Source organism: Rutidosis leptorrhynchoides, chromosome 3, assembly GCF_046630445.1.
Source record: "Rutidosis leptorrhynchoides isolate AG116_Rl617_1_P2 chromosome 3, CSIRO_AGI_Rlap_v1, whole genome shotgun sequence".
Lineage (NCBI taxonomy): Eukaryota > Viridiplantae > Streptophyta > Magnoliopsida > Asterales > Asteraceae > Rutidosis > Rutidosis leptorrhynchoides.
Genome location: NC_092335.1, coordinates 600221757 through 600245992, shown reverse-complemented (window position 1 = coordinate 600245992; position 24236 = coordinate 600221757). Strand labels below are relative to the sequence as shown.

General features: G+C 33.3%; 1 protein-coding gene across 1 annotated transcript; it reads right to left on the bottom strand.

Moving 5' to 3' along the window:
• Positions 1-16879: 16879 nt before the first annotated feature.
• On the bottom strand, positions 16880-22677 carry LOC139898816 (uncharacterized). The gene is made up of 16 exons (XM_071881596.1): positions 22565-22677; positions 22415-22470; positions 21989-22082; positions 21556-21734; positions 21435-21485; positions 21145-21201; positions 20610-20730; positions 20428-20494; positions 20299-20340; positions 19815-19920; positions 18905-19015; positions 18272-18343; positions 17763-17864; positions 17611-17657; positions 17389-17416; positions 16880-17272 (listed from the first exon to the last, which is right to left on the bottom strand). Exons 2-16 carry the CDS (start codon positions 22433-22435, stop codon positions 17162-17164), a joined length of 1209 nt encoding a protein of 402 aa, XP_071737697.1. The 5' UTR covers positions 22436-22470; positions 22565-22677; the 3' UTR covers positions 16880-17161.
• Between the last annotated feature and the right edge of the window lie 1559 nt (positions 22678-24236).

Here is a 24236-nt window from a genome sequence, read left to right as displayed (position 1 = left end):
ATAATACCAATGATTGAATTAGAAGATATTTTAACAATTATAAAGTCCATAAATAATTATGGTATGGTTACGGGTCTCTGTTATGAGGTCCACGATTATTTAAGAAATCTTTCCTTTTTAACAATATTCGGGATAAATGGTAAAGTGATCTACAAGTGAGAAAAAGTGTCAAATAACGAGAACTAGACAAAAGTTAGTGGAGATTTCTGTTAAATTTTCAATGCATGCTTTACAATAACTTCCTCGTGACTCTTGATAAGTTAATTATTTAACTTTCATAAAATTAATTGTAAGAACATGAAATGTAAATGGATGTCGACAAGGTATGCAAATGGATATGTTGATTTAAAATGATTTCATACGTTTCATTGTCCATTGGACTTAACCCTACGATTCACGAATAAACTGTAAGTAAAACTAAAAACCATTATGACTTATATATTAGATGGTTTTACTTTATTAAATGAAAACGTTTTATGATATAACAATTTCTATTATTTAAACCTTTTAATAAAATGATTTTGAATATAAGTAGTTTTGGAAAACTAAACCTCATAGTGTTATTTGATTTAGTTTCAAACGTACGAAAACATTTTTTTCGATATAATAGAATTTGATTATAAAATATTTTTATAGATTTTCAATGATATGAAAATAAAAATAAAGATAAAATAAAGGTTCCTAATGAGCACCAAAAGACTACAACATTTCATCTCAAGAATACAAGATAAAATGATGGAAATCACTAAACCTGCGCACTTGCACGAGAAAAATCATAACTAAATCATACTGATTCGAAAAAGGGTGATTTTGGTGTCCAGACATCCGTAACTCATAAATCTACAACTTTCAAAAAGATACCATACGCGAATCGCGTACCCATCTATGCGAAACGCGTAATGTTTGTTGACATAAAAAGTAATGACGGCTTTTAATTTAACACGTTTATTATTATTATATTATTATATTATCTTATCATAATTATTATATTATTATATTATATTATTATATTATTAAATTATGTATATAATTATGAATGAGGAGTTCGCAGAAACATATAAACAGAAATATTACTCCGTATCATTTTTTCTATAATTTACTCCGCATCAATTTTATTTTTATTTTTCAAAATAGGTTTTCGAGCGGGATAGAGCTAAGGAAATTATAGGTTATGGATATGGATATGGAGGTTATGGGTAATATTCATGGGTATTGTTTGTGAGGTCAACCTAATATCTAACCGTTCCGTTACGTCTACGTACTCTCCTGCAATATTGAATCACAATATTGATACGTGAGCATTCATATCTTATCTTTTAAAATATTAATAGTGTATCCATGTCTAGTGCTCGAGTATATATTTATGCATGCTTGTATATTTTAATTTTGTCATTAGATAGTTTATGATGAAACACGAGTTTGATACATATGCCACTGATATAAAGTATATGATATGCATTTCATTGGAAAGCTATCGAAAAATTAATAACTTTTCATTTAAAAATCGCGAGATTTCGATGAACGGATTAAAAGATACGGTCAACTGAATTATGTTTGACGCTAATTGAAATTGTGTTTGAAACTACAATTAATATTTAAACAACTTATTTATAAGATTAATAAATTGGATTTTTGGATACTACTAGTCGAGTAAATGAATTCTTATATAAGACACGTCTCGTTTTGTTAAACAATTGTCAAAGTTAACTTTTTGAGATGACTTTTGTTAACTTTTGCATGTCAGTCTCGAGCATTAGGATTGTGATACACTATGACCTGACTTAGCTTGTTAGACATGTATTGACCAACATATGTTCTCTAGGTTGAGATCTACGATTATTTTGCTTTCCGAGTTTCGGTCACATTTCAGTGAATGACCTTATGTGCTGCTAAGGTGAGTTTCATTTGCTCCCTTTTTAATTGCTTTTGCAATCTATATTTTTGGGCTGAGAATACATACACTTTATTTTAAATGTAATGGATACAAGTACATACTAAATTCTACACCGAGTTTGAACCGAAAATCCCTTAGCTTTGGTAACTAGTAACTGCCGGTTATAAGAACTGGTGGGCGCGAGTAGTTATATATGGATCCATAGGGCTTGACATCCCCGTCTGTTCCAGGTTTAGAAACCCTAGTCTGAACTATAAAATAGACGTATGCTATTTGAGTTTAGTACACGTTGGTTTACGTCTATTGTACATGTTGGTTGCATGTATGTTAAAACAGGGGTACTTATTATATAAACATTAAAGTTTAGTTACCAGGGTGCTCAATCTTGTAGAATATTTTGATAAACGTTTCTGGATGAAACAACTGAAATCTTGTGATCCACCTTTATATACAGATTATGCACAACATTAAAACTATGAACTCACCAACCTTTGTGTTGACACTTTTAAGCATGTTTATTCTCAGGTTCCTAGAAGTCTTCCGCTGTTTGCTTATACGTTATACAAGCTATGTGCATGGAGTCATACATGCTTTATTCGAGAAAACTTTGCATTCACAAAATCATCACCATGTATCTTATTTAACTGTATTATCAACGGATGTATTGTTAAAAACTATTATATATGGTGATTATCTATACGTAGAAATCATCAGATGTCGAAAACCTTAGATTTATATATTCATTTATGGTGTGCCTTTTCAAAAGAATGCAATGTTTACAAAACGTATCATATAGAGGTCAAAACCTCACTATGAAATCAATGAATGATGTATTCGTCCAAAGAGATTTGGACCGGTCATCACAGTTGGCATCAGAGCTTGAGGTCATAGGGAACTAGAATTTGCATTAGTGTGTTTAACTGGTAATTGTTAGGATGCATTAGTGAGTCTGGACTATGACCGTATCTGTTTTTACCGTGTTTTACTTATCATTTCTTGTCGGAATGTACATGCTTATCATTCTTAAGTCTAGACACGTTTCCTGCATTTATTGCATACATAGTGTACAGACGAATTCATATCTTAGCATATCTATTACTGTAAACTTTGCTTGACATCTTCCAAAAATTTCTCCGTGATTTATGGAATTTTGGTATTATATATACATATGTAAATTATGTATTGAAGAGTACCAATCTAAATTCTATAATCTATTTCATATCAAAAATCATCTCTCTAATTATACAAGATGGATCCCGTATCTAGTTCAAATTCCTTAAACTCCGACAGCCATTTCGATATGGATATTCACCTGAACTCCGAAGACAGTGTAACCGGAATGGATCAACCAATCAGCCATCACCTATTCTGGGTGAATTGGGGATGGGTTCGTAGCCTACTTAGTCATTAGAGACAAGAAGAAGGTGATCCCTTCCATCCACCACATTCCCCTCTTGGCGAAGAACCTGAAGCACTTACCGGCGAACCTGTTCGTAATACCATTTTCTCTCTCATCTCCAGAGTATCTCGTCATGATTATATACTATCTCAAATTCTAGATCTTATTTATCCGCTCGTCTGAACCACCAAGCATCCCGGTGTAGTAGAAGAAGTCAACGAGCTTCGCGCTCGGGTAGTGGCTTTGGAGAATATGGTGCAAAGATTACAAGCACCAGCAGCATCACCGGCATCAACAGTACCACCATCACCAACACCAACAGTATCATTACCACCACCAACAACAACATCCGCATCCCACACCTCAACACAATCTGTACCTCGAACATCAACGTCATACGCACCATAGATACCAAGGAATACCAACAACAACAAACGATGAAGTATTGATTCATAACTTCATCGAAGAAATATTCTGCAAAGAATATGTAGTTTCTAAAAGTTTTAGAGATTACTTATTCTAGTTCTAATTATAAACCAGATGAGTGAGCGAATAGAAATGATGAAATAAAACCCTGATCGGAATGGTGCATGATTTACAAGCTAGATCTGTTTTACCAGCAGCATCAACTGTACCGTCAGCATCACCAGCACCGTCAGTACCGTCAGCATCTGCAGCATCTACAACATCACAAGCTCCGCCAGATCCATAATCACCGCAAACATCATCACTAATCAGCAACGCGTATATCGTATCAACTAGTTATGAAGTATTAACTCATTCCCTCTGAAGAAATTATATGTGTATTATATATATATATATATATATATATATATATATATATATATATATATATATATATATATATATATATATATATATATATATATATATATATATATATATATATATATATATATATATATATATATATATATATATATATTGAGATCAAAATAAATCTTTTCGTACTAAGCTATTACGTGTGAATCTTAACTACTCGGTTAGTTCATGTTATTAATATGCTATGATGTACATCCTTCGTCAATGACTTAACAATCGTTAACTATAATCTCTGCTTCGACTTAATAGATTCCATTTCATAATATATCAAGTGTATTATTCAAATACATGTTTGATTTTACACTTTCATTTTCGATGTACTTGAAACTTTCCAGAAAACGTCATTCGTACCTTGCGAAGTTAGCAAGAATTCCATAAGCTCCAACATGATTCACTGAGGAAATATCAATAAAACTGAATAATGAAGTATTGATTACATTAGTAAAATACTCCGCGAAGATTATGAAATCTTTAATGTTTTAGAGATTATTCATTTCTAATCCCGCCGAAAAACAAATGAGCTTAATATGATATTAACTCATTAAATCTGTATTACATCTGAAGAAAATATACATACATATATTTTCATAAAGACTGTAATAAAATTCTCTGGTACAAAATATTACTTGTGAAACTTTTAACGGGTAGGTAATACCCGAAAGATATATAAATTCACAATTAATATGTTACATTCTTCGATTCTGGTTCAACAAATCATAAACTATACTCACTAATTTCACAACGATATACATTCGTTCATAGAAATTAAAACAACCATTCTCACCCAAATTTGATTACATATTCTGATTTTGACAAATCCGAATCCAAGTTAAGATTTACCAGAAGATATCACTCTTAGATCCCTATATCTTTCGAAGTTATACTTTAACTTCAAAACTATGCTAGAACATCACTTCTAAAACTCAGAAAAATATTTGTATCATTCAAAATTCTAGAACATCATATGTATCTTGACAATTACAATCTTCATTCAAACTCTTTGAACTCTTGAAAACACCTCGGATTGATAACCGACGATTCGGTTATGATAACTTTAAATGCTGATGAAGCAGCACAATTGTAAATGGTCTTAATGGCCAAAAGTTTGATAATAAAGAGTGGTGTGTTGAAAAAGCTCAGATTTGGAACTGAAAAACGGATTGAGAAAACTATGAAGGAGACTGTTGACAAATCACAAAGACTAAATCTGCCTTCAAAGAATCCAAATGATTCAGTGTCTGCTAACTCAAGCTCAGTAATCTTTTCCTGAGCTTCCTTAAGCTTACTTTCAAGCTCATGCACATAATCAGCCTCGTAAATCTCTGCCTCATCCTCCACATCTTGAGCACTAAACATTCCGAGGTGGATCGGGTTTGTAGCATTCGTATCCCTGTCATCTGTCATCTGTGCTACAAAACACTCACACAAAGCTTAGTGGATAACTGTTAGTTTACTAAAAACTAACATGCACAACATCCTACATTCACTTAGCTCCCATCCCACGGACATGTTTGACTTAACTCAGGGTTTAGGAACAATTATGCGCACGTACTTGCTGCTAAACCACGCTTTGATACCAAGTTGTAACACCCTGATTTTTTTTTAAACACAGCGGAAGTAAATATTTAATTACCAAAGTAACCTTAGTTAATATTTACATAACATTGTTTCTAAACCAACTTTATACAACAACAGTGTTACGTGAAAACATAATTAAATTAGAAAACATCAGAGTCAATGCATAGTCAAACATGACTTCAACCCGTCCGCAACACCCGTCCTAACCAGCAGTACCTAAACCTGCAAGGGGTAAAAATGTGGGGGAATTAGCACAACTGCTAAGTGAATGGATACTATCTAACAGACCAAGCATAAGCAACTGAACATGCAAGGGGTCACAACAATGCTAACGTCCTGAACTAGCATACAACAACAATTGACAATATGAGGATCGGCGGCTTGTACGAGCACACGACTTAGTTGATCAAGCTACAGTCTACCGATAGTCCGCTTTACTAATTCCACTGCATAACCGTCCAGACGCAACACATGCGTCCTTCTATGCTATACTGAACAATCAGTAACATCATGACCCGACCAGGCTACCACGGTCAACCTCACATCAACCCTACCTTGCCGCCTCGGTGGGTTCCCAACCTTGCCGCCTCGGTTAGTGTCCAACTAACAGTGCTCACATAAGATCACAGATAAATAGTCATGCAATCATCCTAACTAGCATGGCAATATCTAACTACACATGGTAATCATACTGAACATAAACATAATATAAAGAGTCTGAACAAGTAGCATGTCAGCTACTTAATACTCTATCTGAGATAGACCCACTCACCGAATACCAGTAACTAGCTCAGATAATCTATCACTGAGCGGCTTCCTTATCCTTATCACCTGAACATAAGGCAATTCAAGTTAGTTTCTGTCTGTTAATACAAAACAGCACAGTACAGTAAATCAGTCACAAAAATAGCCGCTAAAAGTCCACCTAACACTTATGCATTTTCAGAATTTACATCCTGATCATCATAATCACGCGAACAGTGTGATGAGTCATCCAAATCCATTTGGACGAATACATCATTCATTGATTTCATAGTGAGGTTTTGACCTCTATATGATACGTTTTGTAAACATTGCATTCTTTTAAAAAGGCACACCATAAATGAATATATAAATCCAAGGTTTTCGACATCTGATGATTTCTACGTATAGATAATCACCGTATATAATAGTTTTTAACAATACATCCGTTGACAATACAGTCAAGTAAGATACATGGTGATGATTTTGTGAATGCAAAGTTTTCTCGAATACAGCATGTATGACTCCATGCACATAGCTTGTATAGCATATAAGCAAACAGCGGAAGACTTCTAGGAACCTGAGAATAAACATGCTTAAAAGTGTCAACACAAAGGTTGGTGAGTTCATAGTTTTAATGTTGCGCATAATCTGTATATAAAGGTGGATCACAAGATTTCAGTTGTTTCATCCATAAACGTTTATCAAATTATTCTACAGGATTGAGCACCCTGGTAACTAAACTTTAACATATATATAATAAGTATCCCTATTTTAACATACATGCAACTAACATGTACAATACACGCAAACCAACGTGTACTAAACTTAAATAGTATACGTCTATTTTATAGTTCAGGCTAGGGTTTCTATACCTGGAACAGATGGGGATGTCAAGCCCTATGGATTCATATACAACTATTAGTGCCCACCAGTTCTTATAACTGGCAGTTACTAGTTACCAAAGCTAAGGGATTTTCGATTCAAACTCGGTGTAGAATTTAGTATGTACTTGTATCCATTACGTTTAAAATAAAGTGCATGTATTCTCAGTCCAAAAATATAGATTGCAAAAGCAATTAAAAAGGGAGCAAATGAAACTCACCTTAGCAGCACATAAGGTCATTCACCGAAATATGACCGAAACTCGGAATGCAAATTAACCGTAGATCTCAACCTAGAGAACATATGTTGGTCAATACATGTCTAACAAGCTAGGTCGGGTCATAGTGTATCACAATCCTAATGCTCGAGACCGACATGCAAAAGTTAATCGAAAGTCATCTCAAAAAGTCAACCTGACCCAATATGATCTTTAAATCTATACATGTTTATTATATTAACATAGTATAAGTCTTGATAGTTGAACGAATTTATAGTTTATCAAACTCAAAACATTATTTATTTCAGGAGTTATATTATATTTGAATGATCATGGCAATTGAATATATTTTAACATTTCATATAGTTTCTCAATACTTGTAAAATCAGATTGTAGTGTTTATAAAGCTTTAAAACATGATAAGACAGTCAACTTTGACAATTGATCAACAAAATAAAAAATGCCTTATATAGAAACTCATTTACTCGATTAGTAATATCTAAAAATCTACTTTATCAATCTCATAGACAAGTAGTTTAAATATAATTTTACAGTTTCAAACACAATTTTAATTAACGTTAGCCATAATTCAGTTGACCATATCTTTTAATCCGTTCATCGAAATCACGCGATTTCTAAATGAAAAGTTATTAATTTTTCGATAGCTTTCCAACGACATGCATATCTTATACTTTATATCAGTAGCATATGTATCAAATTCGTGATTCATCATAAACTATCTAACGAAAAAATTAAAGCATACAAGTTTGCATAAACATATATACTCGAGCACTAGACATGGATACACTATTAAATATATAAAAGATAAGATATGAATGCTCACGTATCAATATTGTGATTCAATATTGCAGAAAAGTACGTAGACGCAACGGAGATGATAAACGCTAGGTTGACCTTTGACTCGCGATCATAACCCCCAAGTAATACCCATAACCTCCATAGCTATAACTCATAATTTCCTGAGCTCTATCCCGCTTAAAAAGCTTTGTTTTGAAATCGTTTGGGCATAACCTCGTCGTAATATTTTATGTATAATAATACTTAATAATAATATTAATACTACTACTAATAATAATAATAATAATAATAATAATAATAATAATAATAATAATAATAATAATAATAATAATAATAATGATAATATATCGTGAGAGTGATAGAGAGATTGAGAGGTAATGAATTCGGCAGAGAATGAATCGAGCTTTATATAACTTTCCTGATCCCACACCCCATGCGATCGCATAGGTCTGGAGTGTAAAGGCCATGCGATCGCATGGCTTCGCTGTCCAGCTCAAAATGATTTTGCCTCTTTGTTCGTCGACATATTATTTAAATATATATAATTTATATAATTTATATTAATTAATTATATATTATATTATATTCTCTTGCATAGTTAATTTGTAATTTTTGTTCCAATGACTCGTACGTTGTCACTCGACTTATATTCCGGTTCCAGTTTTTCGAACGTTACTTCGTACGCTTTAATAACTTGTACTTTATGTTTCGTTTATTGTACCTTTATCAATAACAAGACTCAAATCAATGAAAAACTATCTCACTCGTAATGTACTTGTATGTTTGAGTGTTATGGTCATTTGCGTTTATAAATTAACGTCTTAGTATATAATAATATTATTTTTAATCAAAACGTTTTATATCTAAGTTAATATTATATTTTATAACATTTGTAAAATATACATACATTTTCATTTTGAAACAGTGTTTTACTGTAGCAAAATGATTTTTACTGTAGCAAATAGTGGTTTTCGAAAACACTGTAGCTTTTCGGGTACTGTAGCAATTCAAAAATACTGTAGCAAATTAGTTTTTTACTTGTTCATCTTAAACGTTTTAGTTAACTTATCTAAATATCAATCGAATCAATAATCGAATGTTACTATCATTTACTAAATAACTAGAAATTATATATATGTAATATCTTTACTTAATATACCTAAATCAGTTTTTAAATACACATTGCAAGTTATTTATAATAAATTTTAATAATTAATATTCCAACTTATTGTGTGTGTGTGTATATATATATATATATATATATATATATATCTATTTACAAATAGATGTTCGGGAATCGTCGATCAATAGTCAAAGGTTAACTGAATATATAACATTAGTTCAAAAATTTTGAGAATCAATATTACAGACTTTGCTTATCTTGTCGAAATCATATAAAGATTAAGTTTTAAATTTGGTCGAAAATTTTCGGGTCGTCACAGACAGCATAACGGCTAGGAAACAACACTTAGTAAAATATTCTGCCCATATACACACTCGGTCGACTGACTCACACAGTCGGTCGACTGTGTCCACACACTCGGTCGAGTGTCCTCTCACACGGTCGACTGACTAAGTCAAATCATCTGATCAGAACACAGACACACTCGGTCGAGTGTGTCACTCAACTGGTCGATCGTATACACAGTAGGTCGAGTGTCAAGAGACACTCGGCCGAGTGTGTTCATCTGATGAGGAAGATGAACACAGCTACGGGTTTAACCAAAAATTTGTCATTTCTTGCTCTAGAGCTCGTTACTTACCTCAAAACTGACCAAATTGACTACACTAAACATCAGTAGACACAAACCCACAAGATTTTGACACTAACAACATCAAAATCAACCATTTTGACCCAATTTGCATTTTTAACAAACTTGACACAAAAACCTCAATTTCTCAAAGATTAGAGCTTGAAACTCTTTGATTCTTACCTCAATAGACTCTGTAAATTATAAAGAACGAGATGATACAACAGATTTGAGCTCTAGAACACCAATTAAGAATTTAGGGTTTGAAGAAATGAAGTGGTGAGAGTACGGGATGTTTAGAAGTTTCAAGAAAATGAGAGAAAGAGTTGGTCTCTTTCTTATATATATGGGTTAAATACCATACCCCATCACACACGAGTATTTACCAGTTATCTGATAACTTTCGTACTTAAATTAACTGCCCTAACGGAGTCCAAATTAAATAAACGAACCTGTTCTGTGACCCTTGTCACAAACTGGTCTTAACTAAATAATATAATAATATTACGCATATAAATAAAATAATCGCACAAATATGCCTAAGGGCACAATAGACATCTTACTTCTAGGCCCGATCTGAGAATGTTACAGCTTTGAGGCAAAAGGTAAAGAGAAGTGGATTTGTATGTTAAAGAAAAGTTTGTATGGATTGAAACAAGCACCTCGGCAATGGTACTTGAGATTTGATGAGTTTATGAAGAAGGTTGGTTTTGTAAAATGTGAAGCGGACCATTGTTGTTACTTGAAGAAATTCAAGTCTTCTTACATAATCTTATTGTTATATGTTGATCATGTTTCTTGTAGGTTCGGACATGTTCGAGATCAATAAGTTGAAAGGTATGCTTTCAAAAGAGTTCGAGATGAAGGATCTTGGTAGTGCTAAGCAAATACATGGAATGAGTATTGTGCGTGATCGTGCTAAAGGTGTTCTATACTTGTCTCAATCCAAGTATATTGAGAAAGTAGTAGAAAAGTTTAATGTTGATAAAGCAAATGCTCGTACTATGCCTTTGGGTAGCGCGATAAAGTTATCGAAGAGTCAATCACCTAAAACGGAAGAAGATAAAGCGGAGATGGAAAAGGTTCCGTATAGATCGACCGTGGGAAGTATTATGTATGCCATGTTTTGTACGAGACCGGATATAGCTCATGCATTCGGAGTTGTAAGCCGTTATATGTCTAATCCCGGGAAGGAGCATTGGGAAGCGGTCAAATGGTTACTTCGTTATTTAAAAGGTACTGCTATTATGGGATTGTGTTTCACTAAGGGCAATGTTATACTTAGAGGTTATACGGATGCAAATTTGGGAGGATTTGGTGATTCGGGTAAGAGTACTACGGGATATGTGTTCATGGTTGGTAAGACGGCGGTTAGTTGGATGTATAGACTACAAAGGAGTGTTGCTTTGTCGACCACCGAGGCCGAGTATATGGATATTGCGGAAGCTTCTAAAGAGCTTGTTTGGTTGAAGAACTTCTTGTGTGAGTTGGGTAAAAGACAAGACAATTGCATCTTATATTGTGACAACCAAAGTGCAATCAATCTTGCGAAGAATCCGGTGTTTCATAATCGTACGAAACACATTGATTTGAGGTATCATTTTATTCGAGAACGTATTAAAGATGGTACTTTAATATTGGAGAAAGTCCTTGGTATGAAGAATCCCGCGGATATGCTTACTAAGGTGGTGTCAATGGACAAGTTGAAGTTTTTCATAGCTTCAACGGGTCTTCTCATGAACTAATGAGAAGGTGGTGACCGACTAGGGAGATAGAGAGAGATGATGATTCGATTCTAACAAGAAGTGTTGAAGACCTTGTATCGAAAGTCTGCTTATCCGGCGTATGTGATAGGAGTGTGCGTGTCTCAAATGGAGTTTGGCGGTAAAGGGTGCTTTGGTGATCTTGGTTAAGTTTGGTATGATGGGTTGACAAAATGTGAGTCATAGTTTTGACTATCTTCAAGTGGGAGATTGTTGGATGTGAAGGATATCAAAACAAAAGGAATCAGACAAACAGGACAGGCGCGCCGCAGCCTTGGAAGGCGTGACACGGCCTAGCACTTGAAACAGAGCATCAGTTTTGGAAAATGACTGTCCGGAGAATAGCCTTGGAGGCGCGGCGCAGGCTCATATGGCGCGGCGCGGCTTCGTCTGGCGAGAAGTTTCTAAATTTATGTTTTTCTTGTTCTCCAAGGTGTTTTGACATATATAATCCTAATGTAACCATCGGTTGTATCTACGAATTATATCAATAAAATCTCTCTAGTTGGTCCGTGGATTAAAGTAATCGACATTCGATTACATATAACCACGTTAAATCTCGTGTTCTTTAATTTTCTTGTTTTATTATCTTTCGTTTGTCGAAGTGGGTGATTAATCTCAGTGATTAACCTTATTGTTTGGGTCCTATAATCCTTACAAATATGACCTATGCCCATCATATCTAACAGAAAATCTGGAAAGAACTACTTCCGGGTCAACCCAATCTCACACGAATTTGACATGTGCCTTGTGGAATCTAGGTAGCACGTACATAGTCCCGTATCTTTCGGCTGCTGAAAGTCGTATTAATCGCTACAACCATAAGAAATAAATATAACCATAAGAAATTAATATAACAGATTTCAACCGTATTAATCCCCACAACCGTATTGAAAAATAGACCAAAAAAACAAGAATGTACTCACTTGCTTAGAAGGATGAGGTTCATAAGATTTGCTTTGATTTCTTTAGCCTGGTTACGAAAAAAATAAAAAATAAAAAGTTACAGCAAGTAAAAAAAATATCTATCCAGATTGTAGTCAAGAAGCCCATTGCAATATCCTCAAGTTACATAATAATATCAAAAACGTTAGTACTTGAATTATGGTAATCTTCTACAATTTTTAACTAAGTTGGATCCCTGCATAACATAAAATAATTTATTTTCAAATCCGTATATACGTTTCAACAAAAAAAGACATAACTAACTTTTGACTCAAAAGGGCGTTATCATTCATTATCAAATAACAGTTGTGATTCAAAGAGTATTAGCATCACCTATAACAAATAAGATCCACGTCCATTCCTTGTTATATCCTTTCTTGACCCGCTATCTTTTACTACCCGATCTCCGATCTATTTATACCTACAACAATAACAACTAAAGGATTAAGCTATAAGCTTACTAAATATATGAGTTAAGGAAATAACTTACAACACTAATGTACATATATATCTTATAATGTACACTGCATAGAACTTGCAAGAATATGGGCGATGGGTTTTCATTGCGAGAAAAGATAAGTTTTGCTACCTCATCATGTACATTCTTTTCCATGTTTTTATCCTACATTAAACTTATTTATCACAAATTGTTATAAGCAACAACACCAAAAAAGAAAGAACAAAAAAGAATGTCAGTATTTTTATGTAAATACCTTCTCTCTATTAGCAACCAGTTTGTCTTTAGCTGTCTTCTCTTCTACCACATTGTGCTACTCAATCCACAACCACAAATTTCTGTCATCAAAAACATACAGATCATTTGATAACAAATTTTAGTCACAATTAAATGTTATCTCCTAATATCCAGTTGTGATCGGTGGCATTTGAATGTAAGAATTGTAAGTGAATCCTTAGGTGATCGATGCCAACTGTATTACAAAAAAAAAAAAAGAACATGTATAATAGTGACAATCAGAAGATACTCAGGTTCCATTTATTTGGATCATCATCAACAACAACAATTCCTACACACAAAAATTTACAAACTTGTTTAAAAAAGTAAAAATACAAAACCCTAATTGTATAATGATCAAAATAACAATCGATAATGAAACGTAAAATGTTTAATTGAGTGTATAAACTAAATCAAAACATTGAATTCGTTAAAATACCTGGTGTAACACGATTTGGATCATCATCAACAACAACAATTCCTACACATAAAAATTTACAAACTTGTTTAAAAAAATAAAAATACAAAACCCTAATTGTATAATGATCAAAATAACCGGTAAAATGTTTAATTGAGTGTATAAACTAAATCAAAACATTGAATTCGTTAAAATACTTGGTGTAACACGACGATGACGGAGATGAATGTCGGACCGATCGAACGCGATAATGATGTTGAAATCAACCAGTTATTGTGGTGTATTACCGTAAGCGAATTCGATGAAGGTGAAGAAAGAATTGATTCTCGAGCGTGATGGTTTCGTGTGATTTTGAGAGGAATTTAGGGTTTTTTTTCCAGAAGTAGATGGATGGATGGATGGATGGATGGATGGATGGATGGTGAATGGCGTGGATGATACAGAACCCTATTTTCCCTTTAAGATACCGTTCAAAATTAATTAGATGGGTAGTTTTGTAATTAAACAATTCAAGGCTTGGATTATGAAGTCATAAGCAAGATTAGGAAAAAATTAAAGGTCTAGATCATTGATGATTAATTTAATGGATGACTAAGATTAGTCTTTGCTAGTTAAAATGACATATATTTACTTTTGTTTCGAACGATAATGAAGCAAGACCATCCCACATTCCCGATGACGAAGAAGTCGAAGACGATGAAAATTCTGAAGACGACGAGTAGTTTTATATTATCTATTTCAAATTATTGTATTTTTAGATCTAATGATGTTTAGAATTTTAAATTAATGTTATTTAATGTAGTGTTTATTTATTTTAATTTTGGGTCTATTGTATATTTATGTATTACATAATTAAAAATGAAATATAAAAAAAAAATGAGGAAGTATGTCATGGTTGGTAGCATTTAGTTCTGAGTTAGTCATGGTGAAGATGTGTTGATGTAGCGCTGATGTGATAATTAATCCTAGTGAAGAATTATGTCATTGTTGTGAGTGGTCTAACATATGTCAAATTCAGCTAATAAATTATAAGAGGGGAAATTGTATTAATCAAGGAATGTATTGGATTATTAGACATACTTGTAAATATATTTAAATTTTAATAATATGTATATTTAACATTACTCAGCACGTAACTACATCTAATCGATCTAATAGTCCATATATATAACACTCAACAAGTAATAGAGTGACATAGTGTCATCAGTGTTGTTTATATTAATGGTAGGACAAAAGTTATTGCTTTTGTTACTGCTTATATCAATGTTATTGCTTTCAAAAAAAAAAAAAAAAAAAAAAAAAAAAAAAAAAAGACAAAAGTTATTGATTTTGAAATCTTACTCATACTCCATTATTATTTTCATCTTCAAAAGATTAGATGAGATCTTAAAATTTTACTAAGACACTCTAGGCTCATGTATGTGTGTTATTATACGTATAATGTATCAAATGCGCTACAAAGTAATTAAATTTTCACTGTTTAAAAGCTATAAAATTTATTTCGATACTACTCATACAAATGTAATTTATTATTTTTGTTAATAATGATAGAGTTTTGAGCGATGAACTATCAGTTTGAATAATGATTGAATTCACTTTTGATAATTGATTAATCGATTAACATTATGTTAAGACAGAATCAACATATATGTATCCTTTTAGGTCATTATTTCATCATAAATTAAGGCTGGATTCGATCAAGATCAGATTCTAGATATAAGCTATGTAAGATCAATATCGTTTATGTTTTTCACACATGATTCTTACAACGTTGGGTAGGGCGTAATGATCAATCAATTCAGCTAATTACGATACGTGTATTTCTTTCGTTGTAGGATTTACATCTACAATAACTTAAAGAGTCTTCAACATTAGTTAAAGAGAATAAGAGGGATTAGATATCCTCGTAGCTAAAAGATTTGAACAAGATAAATAAATGGTATTTAGGACAAATAACCCAACCCACCAACAAGCATGAATGATGAGGAGATTCAACGAATACTACTCCCCAGTCAACCAACCATCAGAATCAAATCTTATGGTGGTTACATAAATGAGCAACATGTCACTAGTCATTATAACCACATAATCTTATGTATCTAAGATTCTTTAATTGGAAGACACATCCATTGAATATAGGTTTCTGGCTCGTACAACACCAATTTTTAACCGTACATCACTAAATATATTTTATAATGTTGTACGATACGGCAATTTAAAACATATTTATTAGTGTATGAAATAAAAATTAGTTGTGTGCAAATCACCATCCATTACAGACAGCTACTATTGCTAAGCAAAAGAATGGGAAAATTGTTCAAAATACACTTTTTTTCAAGGCTTCAAACAAAATACACTTTTTAAAAAAAAAAATTGCCTTTTTACACCATTCGGTAGACGGGATTTCTGTCTACCACCTTTATCTGTCGTCTACTACCATTTTTACAAAGTAGTAGACAGTAACAACAAGGTAGTAGACAGTGAGAACAAAGCAGTAGACAGCCAATTACGTCGACACCTACAACAAGGTAGTAGACAGTAACAATAAGGCAGTAGACGGTCGGCTACCTTGTAGTTGGCTGTCTACTACTTTGTTCTCACTGTCTACTACCTTGTTGTTACTGTCTACTACTTTGTAAAAATGGTAGTAGACGACAGATAAAGGTGGTAGACAGAAATCCCGTCTACCGAATGGTGTAAAAAGGCAATTTTTTAAAAAAAAAAAGTGTATTTTATTTGAAGCCTTAAAAAAAAGTGTATTTTCATCAATTTCCCCAAAAGAATCTAAATACATGTATCCACAACATTTCTCAAGGTATATAAACCAAAAACATATGTATTAGTTAATTAGTTAACCATAAATAACAAAAGTACCAAATAAGTTAAAACCCTTTAAGCAGATTCCAAAGAGGATGTAAACTTTGTAATTTTCCTACACAATTTCGGACATGTCAACCTAACCAAAATGAAAATCACATATCCTATGTAACGTTATAACCGAGTTATATCCATCTAATATAATTTGAGTGATATTATCCGGAGTTTGTGTAGCTGATAACACATGAAGGAGCAGCATATAGATACAAAATTTATGCTGCATACTTTCAAGTGTAACAACTTACCAAAAAAAGTATGGACCTAATTATTAAGATCCTATGCACCACTCTTATCTTTTTTAAGTATTTATCATACTCTTTGAACTGAATTGGGCTGAACACGAAGAAATATCTATACCAGCAACCTCCATTGCATTGCAGACCCATTCCGGAACATCACCCTCTGGAAACTGCAAAAATGCAAATCATGAAAACTATGAACTTTGAAATCTTACAAACTACCCCCTTATATTTTCGGGAATTTAACGTGGTAATATGCATAGAACTAAAGCAAAAGTACACATACCATTTTCGTCAAGAAATCGCATACAAATCTGCAGGTGAAAAAACATTGATGGCGCATTAGAAGATCATTAAAAAGAATATTACCTCTGTTTCAGTAAATTAATGACCGACTGTAATAAGCTTTAGATAAAGTTTAAACATTTATCAAATTTTTAAGATACTAGGCAACAACAAATTATAAACTGAAAAGAAAATGTAGAAAGTGGTAAGAAGACAAACATACTTTGGAAATGTTCCTTGTATAATTGATGAATGAAGATTTCTGCTAAGCTGCATCGATAAACTGATTTATTAGGGCAAATTCTAGCAGAAAGACTAAATACAAGTTATGATTAATGAATGCTTAAGAGAAATACGAAAGGATTAAGGTTATACCTGCAACATGTAATATAGATTGTGATAAGATAAAAGCTGAGAACCCATAGCATCTTTTGTAACAAGGCAATGAAGGTAGGCCCTTGTGTAGTTTTTGCAAACCTGGAATATAAGCAGCAACGAAGTGAAAGTGAAGAGATGTAATCATTTCTAGTGGAAAAGGACATATGGGCGGGTCGAAACATGTCAGAATAGGATTGGGTTATAGACGTAGGCTTTAGTACGGGTCAAAATGGGTCCGGTTTGAATTTTTAACAAATAATCAATACATTAGATACAGTAACAATAGTAACGCCATTACAATAATAATAGAAATTAAATACACGATAGTATAGTGAATTAGTAGGTTGCATAACCATCCCCTACTTAGCTAAATCATTTATATTTATAATTTGGTTTGTTTGATTAAACACAACCTATATCGACCCATTCATAAGTAAATGGGTCAAAACTGCCACAAGTCTTATCGACCCGTGCATGCAAAGGAAAATATATATTCAAAAGCTTACCATACACTCGCACGTTGAGTCGATCGGTCTGGTATCATCAGCCATAGATTGGTGTTTAAGTTTTAGGACACCCTGAAATTATAATATCAGAATTTAGTCATATACCCTTTAGTGATTTAGTGAGGTGTATATTGACAAATTGAGAAGATACAATTTTTCATACATAAAAGAGCTAATTATTGCTTTTGAAATTGAATAAAGTACAAACTAATGACTTATATAACAAGTGAATGTTTTGTTTTTATATACAGAAAAGAAAAGTAATAATGTGATGACGTTACAGAAACTTGTATCTGTGGCGCATCAATCATTCAAAACTTCATATTCAACTAATTGCTCGTTGGTAATGATTACTTAAAATTTATAATCTGGTTCACAACATACCTTTAACATGTCATATTGAGGTAATTTAAACTTGACGGCATGATTAAGCAATTTTAGTGAACTATAAACACGGGTAGATGGTTCTATTAACTTTGTCATACAGAGTTATATTAGATACCTGACTAACTAGTTTATCATTATTATTGAGCTATATGTGCTTGTAGATTTTAAAGTTACTTTGAGATCGCGAATAGAATCCTTCACAAAAACAAGGGCCAATAGATGTAAATTTGTTGATGAATTGTATACCTCAGGCACAAGAGCAGTCCCAAATCGAGCTGTACGTGTAGGATAAACACAGTCATACATGTCTGCACCTAAAGCACTGCAAACTACAATATCAAGTGGATAACCAACACCCTGAAAGTCGGTCAAAGTCAAAGTGAGTTGATAATATTGAGTTTACCATTAAGAAAATTTAGCCCAATATAGATGTAAAACATATGTACATACACCCATTCGTGGTTTCCACTTACATAATGATCTATAATGAACCCCCTTAACTACAAGGTCATTCAAATTAAATAGTGATGAGTATGTTAAGGATCGCATAGCCCAAACACAATGTCCTGCAATATAAGTCCAAGAGTCCATCCTTTTCTAAAACCAATTGGTGATAGAGGGACTTCCCCTTAGACTTATATACATACATTTGTTTTATCCCATGACCGATGTGGGACTTTGGTTTGCACCCTTACAAACCTCCCCTCAAACCTAAGTCCATCTAGGCCTCCCCTCCAACGATAGTCTGGATCCAACCTTTACCGCCGCCAACTCGGAACTCTCAACCTGGTGGGAGGGCAGGGAGATTTCGATACAAGGCTTACAGGATCAACTCATCGTGCCAGGGTCCCCCTCGAACGAGAGCTGGGTCCACTCATCGCTGCTAAAGACCGAGGGGTGCGCCACGTCGCTGCGTGCGCTCAGGGGTGCGCCCTACTGCGCCGTCCACCACATCGGGGCTATAGCCTAGCTCTGATACCACTTGTTAAGGATCGCATAGCCCAAACACAATGTCCTGCAATATAAGTCCAAGAGTCCATCCTTTTCTAAAACCAATTGGTGATAGAGGGACTTCCCCTTAAACTTATATACATACATTTGTTTTATCCCATGACCGATGTGGGACTTTGGTTTGCACCCTTACAGAGTATAGTACCATAACATATCGGGGTTTGTTTTCTGGAAGTGATGCAGTGCATTGCGCAACAACACGCCAAAATGAATCTTTATCTTCACCACCAGCAAGACCACCAATAGCATACCTGTTACACAAGTAATTATATTAATCCAATAATGATATATATTTTAATATAATATGATTTTGATTAAGGAGCTGTTATATGTAAGATATTTTTCAACGACATCCGACCTATTTGACATGTTTCTTTTTCAGCAAACCTTTTTATTTTGATCACTAGGGATAGATAACCAAGATCGATTCATATCTAAATAATTGGTAAAAGAATGCCCCCTCTAATGGAACATTTTTTCATTATCATGTCCCCCTATAATTGGCTGAAATTAATATGTTGCAGAGCAAAATCGAATTTTAATAAGAATATTTGTGATAGTTAGTGGTAAACCATAAGAAGATATCATGTGGGAAAAATAGATGTGAAATTCACAAGAGTTGTACATACCCAGGCAAATTTCTTTCCACCAAACCTTGGACACATATATCCCTGAAAGAGAACAACAAGAAATATTGCTTACAAATTAAATCTAGCTTTATAAATAAAAGATAGAACGGGGTAGAAATGCAACGACACCTTAAGACTGGATCTAGACCACCCTGAACAATTCCAAATAAATTCTGCTCCTTTGGTCTCTTATGAGCTGCATTTTTCATACCAATAGACAAATTATGAACAGTTACTTGTGTTAATTATATTCAGTCATCTGCTACTCTGTTTCAAATATAAATTATGTAACTTTTTAAAAGGGTCTATACCTGCTATACATCTGTCTATCCAGCGTAAAGTACGATACATAGCTTCTTCAATCCGAGGACCTGTAATGGTGGTTTTCACTACATCATCAAGAGCCATAATGATATCTGCTCCAATTCTGTTCTACAAGAGTAGAGGGATATACAGTAAAAGGTAAAATATCAAGTTCAAGTTGTGATATAACTGATAAAGAATTTAAAGTTATATTTAGCCTACAATCGTATTTCAATTTATTTAAATCAATTAATAAATTACAAGCAGAAAATCTAGGGATCCATATCCATGACAACATAAAAACATCACTGTCTTCAGCAAACTATTCTTGCATTACTAGGCATTGCTAGAATTTGATAATATCATTAATGAGTTATGTAGTTATACATTCCTAATAGAACACAAATACAACTATAGTCTATAACATATCAAAGTTCACGAGGTGTATGTTAAGAATGACCTATATGAACTAAGGTTCAAGAATTTCACTAGTTTTGATTAATCGCACTTATACCCCCATAGTTATGAGTTCTAGTGCATTACTTGGATTTGTATGGATTCTTCAGGTGTGAGAAGCATTGGCTTTCCATCAACTGGTGACTGCAGAATGAATATCGAATATTAACTACACACGATGACCAAATAAAAGCACAAAATGTACAAAACACAGGTGCATGGACACTTTGAAAGTTTTATGTAGTTTGGTTCAGTAAGGCAAAAATTCAGCAGCCTTTATATCAGGGGGTTGCATAAATGTATTAATCAGTATTAACTTAATGAACCTCATAGTACATAATTTTTCAGGAAGTGCATGTAAGAAAGAGACGAAGGACCTGAAACGTGACACCTTCTTCAGTGATATCAGCTAAATGCAACAAGGAGACCTGAAAGTGTGTGAAATAACACAACCTATTAGATATATTTAACGCACGATTCATTTTCATAAAGACTTACCATCTGAAAACCACCAGAATCCGTGAGAAGTGCCCTAGGCCAGTTCATAAATTTGTGAAGTCCACCTAATTCGTCTATTAACTCAGAAGTAGGACGTAGTGCCAAATGATATGTATTTCCAAGTATAATTTGGCAGCCAATCTCCTCAAGCTGATGGGTAGTCAAGCCTTTTATTGTCCCTGTAGCCATGGAAACATAACACGATAACAATAAGTTGGTTCCGTCAGTCAATTTAATGCATCAATTGCTAACTTGAACAACAATATACAGCAAATTTTTTAAAATCAATTGTTAATTCGAACAACGATATACAACCAATTTAATATCAATTGCTAGAAATAGTTATGTAAACTTATCGTGTTGCAACTGACAAAGTAAAGATTATCATAAACAGGATACAATATCAACATGGACCGAAACTCAAATTTCTAACCTTGTGTTCCAACTGGCATAAATAAAGGTGTCTCGCATACAAAGTGCGGAAGCGTTAGTCTTGCTGCACGAGCACGATTGAACCTCCCCAGTATCTACCAAGAAACACATTTAATGTAATGCATTATTAATTTCAAACCTAAATTATATCTCTCTTCAATAAATAAATACTTCTATCAATAATTTTCCTACATAAAATATGTCTCCACATAGCATCAAATTCCATAAAATCGTACAAAATGTGAAGAATCAAAATAAGTAACTGCAGTTGGTGAATGCCAAATTCTATGCGATATAAACCTTTAATTGTGTATATGGAATTAGGTAATCAATCCAGGTGCTATTTAAATTTAATCATCACCTAAAAAAGCTTCACAATATATACTTTTTATTTGGAGTTAGACATTAATAATCAAAATTAGGGTACCTCGAAACGAAGAGCCATCATGTAACTTTGTTTCTCCTGATTAATAGGAACTGATACTGATATTAAAAATTGAACAACAATTAAGTTATATTAATTTTAGAATACCTGATTATGAATAACTGATTGAAGATATTGTAAAAATGAGCTTACAAATATGTACGGCGGTGAACGGACGACGGCACTGAGCCGAGGACGGTAACGGCGTGCCCTAATTTAATGCTCGCTATGTGTAAGAGAAGGAGGCGCCGAAAAACTAAAATTAAAAAACGCGGTTTATATACCCTTTGTTTTCGATTCCATTTTGCGTTATTTTTACTAGGTTAAGGTAATTGATAATATAGTCCTTCCAACTTTCTTTTGAACCATTTAGAACCACAACTAGATTATCAGGTTATCGTCACATAAACACTTTCTTAAACGTGAACAACGGATATGTTTGGACGAACTAGCTGGAGATGAAACTCTAAAAGCTTATAGCAGAAGTTGAAAACTTAAGCTTATATTTTTAGCGAAATGCTGAAACTTATCTTTTTTAAGTATTTAGTAAAGTAGCTGGAGCTTATAGTTGTAAATTGACTTAAAAGTACTCAATTATAAAATGTAATAAAACAAATGATAAAGAGTCATTTTAGTAATTTCTATTATCATAAGCTCTACATTTTTGTAGAAACTAGTTTTAGGGTGTGTTTTGGTGAAACTAGCTTGTAGCTAGGGGTGTTCAAAATCGGATATCCGAAATTTCGGATATCCGAAAATTCGGATAGCTGATTTAACCATCCGATATCCGAATCCGAAATTTCGGATATCCGGTTTTCGGATATCCGAAACTTCGGATTCGGATATCGGATTATCCGAATATCCGAAATTTAACTTCAATTGAAAATTTGTGATGCATTTGTAATAATACGACAGTATACCATTATGAACGTGATTATTATTGTGGTTGAAGTAGAGGCGCATGTGGATGTGGTATTCACGTTTCCAGGTTTGGATAAACCCAAGAAGTATAAAAAACACTTGCACTCTGTTTATTTTTTTAGTAAGGCACTTGCCCTCTGTTTAAAGAAATAGGTAATAAGCTCTACTTTTTTTCATAAGCTACTAGAAGTAGCTTATTTTTCTAGAGCTTATGTTTTTTATAAGCTCTACTTTTTATGTCTCCCAAACAAAGCTTATTACTTGGAGCTTATTAAAATCATAAGTTCAAGCTCATATAAGCTCTCATAAGCTCCCATAAACTCCTCTACCAAACACACCCTTAAGTATTTGGTAAAGTAGCTGGAGCTTATGTATGTAAAATGACTTAAAAGGACAAAAAATAAATGATAAATAATGATTTAGGGGCTAATAATGTAATTTTACTTCCATAAGCTTCCTAACTTATTTTCAAAAGCTACTTCAACTAGCTTATTTTTGCAGAGCTTATTTTTTTCAAAAGCTCTAGAATATTTTTATACCAAACAAGGCTAGAAATTGTGGCTTATGAAAAAAATAAGCTTAAGCTTCCATAAGCTCCTAGAAGCTGCGTCGCCAAACACACCCTTAAAAGCTTAAAAATTTAGAGCTTCTTTTTTCTATAAGCTTAATTTTACATTGTCTACCAAACAATGCTTATGGTTTGTAGCATAATAAAATTATAAGCTCAAGCTCTCATAAGCTTTTAGAAGCTAGTCATTCAAACACACTCAAGAACTGAATGCATAACACTCTTCTCCAAATAACTAATACCTAATATATTAGTTAATTAAAAAAAAGTCACAACTTTTAAAGTTCAAATTACTATTATTTGTTACACCCATGCTTTCTTAAACATCTCACATTA